The sequence below is a fragment of the Cryptomeria japonica genome, chromosome 3 (genome assembly GCF_030272615.1).
Source record: "Cryptomeria japonica chromosome 3, Sugi_1.0, whole genome shotgun sequence".
Lineage (NCBI taxonomy): Eukaryota > Viridiplantae > Streptophyta > Pinopsida > Cupressales > Cupressaceae > Cryptomeria > Cryptomeria japonica.
The window spans coordinates 255,120,530-255,123,965 of NC_081407.1; the positions used below are offsets into that span (position 1 = coordinate 255,120,530).

Below are 3,436 nucleotides of genomic sequence, written 5' to 3' on the forward strand. Positions count from 1 at the left end.
CGAAAGGCTACATTATTATCTCATATTAAAAGATGCGAAACAGATTGGAAATTGGCAAACTAATAATACAGCCAGCTAATAATCTAGAGATCAGCAGAGACCAGAGTATTTAAAAAAGCATTGAGCCCTTTGTGATTTAATATCCGAGTCTTTCTCTTATACAGAATAATAGTTTTGTCTACCCACCTCAACTTCCTTTACACCAGCGTGGACTATTATAACTTTATTTTTTTGGAAACCAACTCTGAAAGGAAGTTGCTACCAAACTGTTCAATCGATGTATTTTTTATGCCACCGTCAGTAAGCTTTTGAGGACAACCACTTTCTGCAGAATGTGGACCACTATATAATAACGAAATATTAGTTCCTAAATGCAGGTTTCCATTCAAAGCGACAATGAATTCCTCAAGGAGAGTAGCATTAATGAGTGTTGTATGTTTCTTTGTGTTGTTATGTTGTAGTGCTGTTTCTGCACAGCTTAGCCCAACATTTTACAGTACAATATGCCCTACTGCGCAGAGAATTGTAAGAGCCCTTGTAAGGCAAGCTGTTGCCAACGAGAAGCGAATGGGAGCATCTTTGCTGCGCCTTCACTTTCACGACTGTTTTGTCAATGTAATACTTTTGACCTTTTCCTCTGTTCTTTTGAATTCAATTTTATGTAGAGAAAAAATTGTAGAAATTAGGGAGGAAAGACAGTAATTTGAAATGCAGTTTCTATGTGAAGCAAGATTTTAAATTTATGTACCTTTTATAGTACTTGAAAAGTACTACAAATTACTTATGTGTTGCAGAAAATTCACGTGGAAAGGATAAATAGCCCTTAGATGACTTCTAATTCGAAGCCTAGAAAACTTGCTAAGAAGAAAAGGTTTTCTTTAGGGTAAAATGTCCAGTCAATGAACTGATAGAGAACAGCTCCATCTAATAACGCCCAAAAAAAGTTGAGAAGAAAAGGCTGCTCTAGAATGGCATCAAAAGAAATTAGAACTTGGAACTGAAATAATTAATGTCTACTACATTCGCGTAGAATAGTAGAATTGAAGTCTGTAGAATAGATCGAGAAAGAGGGTCTCAAAACAAAACTAAAAATGTCAAAATTAAGTCTATCATTTCTGACTTATCACTTCCCTTTTTCATTTAATTAATTTAAACAACTAAAATTTTATAAGAAGAATTTTACATTTCATTTTGCTTTTATTCTCTCTGATAAATTTATTCCATTAACCTTCACATTTTTAGGGTTTGGCCTTGCATAATAATTGGACATAAGTCACATCAAGATTAAAGATGGACAGGTCCTAAAGAAGTCAATAGCTCATTCATAGAGCATTCCAATAGTAAATGGAAGGTCTTGGTTCAAATTTTAGCTACTTCATCATGAAAAGCTCAACACTTTTGAGTCTAGATGATAAGGTTGTATTGGAATTCACTAACCCTCGTAGATTCTGTTGTGTTGACAAAACAAAATTATAGGTGGTATCGAATTTTGGTATAATCACAAATCTACATATGTTATCAAACCAAGATAAATTCTATAAATCTAATTGCCTCTCTCTTAAAGAATTGATTTACTTGTCACTCTAAATCTAGATAAAAATACTGATTTACAAATTCACTCACCTGAAAAGTTTGATATGTACAAAATCTTCATCCTTCAAAGGGTTTGCCTTTAGCTATAGAACGACAGCTTTAATGTTGGTCCAAGCCACTATTCTGACAGGCTAACGGCTACATATGTTAAAGAATTACTTTTGAAGCCTAATTTATTCTTAAAGTCCTACTGATCGTTGTATAAATCTTTTGCTTTAATAAAGTGGTCCCACATACCGCGCTTTCGAACTGGGCGTGATGAGGATTAGCTGGCATAATTTTATTTACTTTCTATTCGAAGCCATAATTGTAAGAACGATTTTGAGTTGCTGGCTGTGATGTTAACCATTGGATACATAATAATAATAATAATAATTTTTTGGCGTTGTAGGGCTGCGATGGGTCGGTACTTTTGGACGATACGCAAGGTTTCACAGGAGAGAAGAATGCAGGACCAAATGCAAATTCACTGAGAGGTTTCGAAGTGATAGACAAAATCAAGGGCATAATGGAGAGAGTCTGCGTTGGAGTCGTTTCCTGTGCCGACATTCTTGCAATAGCTGCTCGTGATTCGGTAGTCGAAGTAAGTAATTACTCTTCTATTCCTTCAAACTTTTCTATACTGTTTTGCCCACTCATTAAATGCAAACAAGCATAAATTACCATTATAATACTCTAACTCTTTTGTAATGACCAGTTGGGGGGTCCTGGATGGGTAGTAAACCTTGGAAGGCGAGATGCAAGAACTGCAAGCCAGAATGCCGCAAACACCAATCTTCCAGGCACATTCTTTAGCCTCAACAATCTCATCTCATCATTCCAAAGCCAGGGACTCTCTGCAAACGACATGATTGCACTTTCAGGTAAGCCAAACCACCATTAGTATGGGAAAATAGGGTACGAGAGCATGTATAAATTGTACATTTCAAGTTTTAATTTGTTTAGATGGGTCATCTAAAATCAGTTTAGTTTATTCAATATGATTTTTTATTAATGTTCTTTTAGATGATCCACCTAAACAAATAGAAATTTAGAATCCGCATAAAAATGTTTCAAACAAATTAACATCCTTTCATATATATATATTAGGTGGCCATACAATTGGGCAAGCCCGATGTACCGCCTTCAGAACGCGGCTTTACAATGAGGCCAACATGAACCAGGTATTTGCCTCTTCGTTGAAGGCAACGTGCCCAAGAACAGCTGGCAATGGCGACAACAATCTCACACCCTTCGACGCTAGCAGTCCAAATTTGTTTGACAATGGGTACTACACAAACCTGAGAAGCCAGAAAGGACTTCTGCACTCTGATCAGCAGCTTTTTAATGGTGGTTCTGCCGACGCTCTTGTTTCCCTTTACAGTGCCAACCAGACTGCCTTCTTTAATGACTTCGCTGCTGCCATGGTGAAAATGGGAAACATTAAACCATTGACTGGTAACAGCGGAGAGATAAGGAAAAATTGCAGGAGGTGGAACTGATTGCTCACCTCTTCTATTGCACTTCAAATTAACTACCTCGCGATAGCCCAGCGTCTTGCGTCGTCCATTAATCCAGAGACATGTTTATAAATGTCTGATTCATGGCTTTTCAATTTGAAGGTCTTTGGGATGGTTTTCTAAGGTTGTATTTTAAAAAATTAATAAGCACATGCTGGGTTGGGCTGGGTTTGGTTCTATGTATTTTGTTTATATGTTGTTAGGACCAGTTCTTTAGGTTGAGATTCTTTGTATTCTGTTTCACTTTTATGTCAATATTGTACTATTTTCTCTTCCTTAAATGCAAATCAAAAAAAAAAAAGAACTTTCATCATAACATATTGTAGATTATTCATAAAGCATCA

The 3,436-nt window shown here is 36.2% G+C and overlaps 1 protein-coding gene across 1 annotated transcript; it reads left to right on the top strand.

Annotated features, from left to right (window-relative positions):
- Nucleotides 1–396: 396 nt before the first annotated feature.
- On the top strand, nt 397–3,074 carry LOC131045645 (peroxidase P7-like). The gene is made up of 4 exons (XM_057979257.2): nt 397–615; nt 1,985–2,176; nt 2,291–2,456; nt 2,683–3,074. The coding sequence occupies exons 1-4, from the start codon at nt 397–399 to the stop codon at nt 3,072–3,074; spliced, it is 969 nt and encodes a 322-aa protein (XP_057835240.2).
- The last annotated feature ends 362 nt before the right edge of the window (nt 3,075–3,436 follow it).

Coding starts and splice junctions, on each gene's coding strand:
- LOC131045645 (XM_057979257.2), top strand. CDS start 397: ATGAATTCCTCAAGGAGAGTAGCATTAATGAGTGTTGTATGTTTCTTT. Junction 616..1,984: donor TTCACGACTGTTTTGTCAAT/GTAATACTTTTG, acceptor TTGGCGTTGTAG/GGCTGCGATGGGTCGGTACT. Junction 2,177..2,290: donor CTCGTGATTCGGTAGTCGAA/GTAAGTAATTAC, acceptor TGTAATGACCAG/TTGGGGGGTCCTGGATGGGT.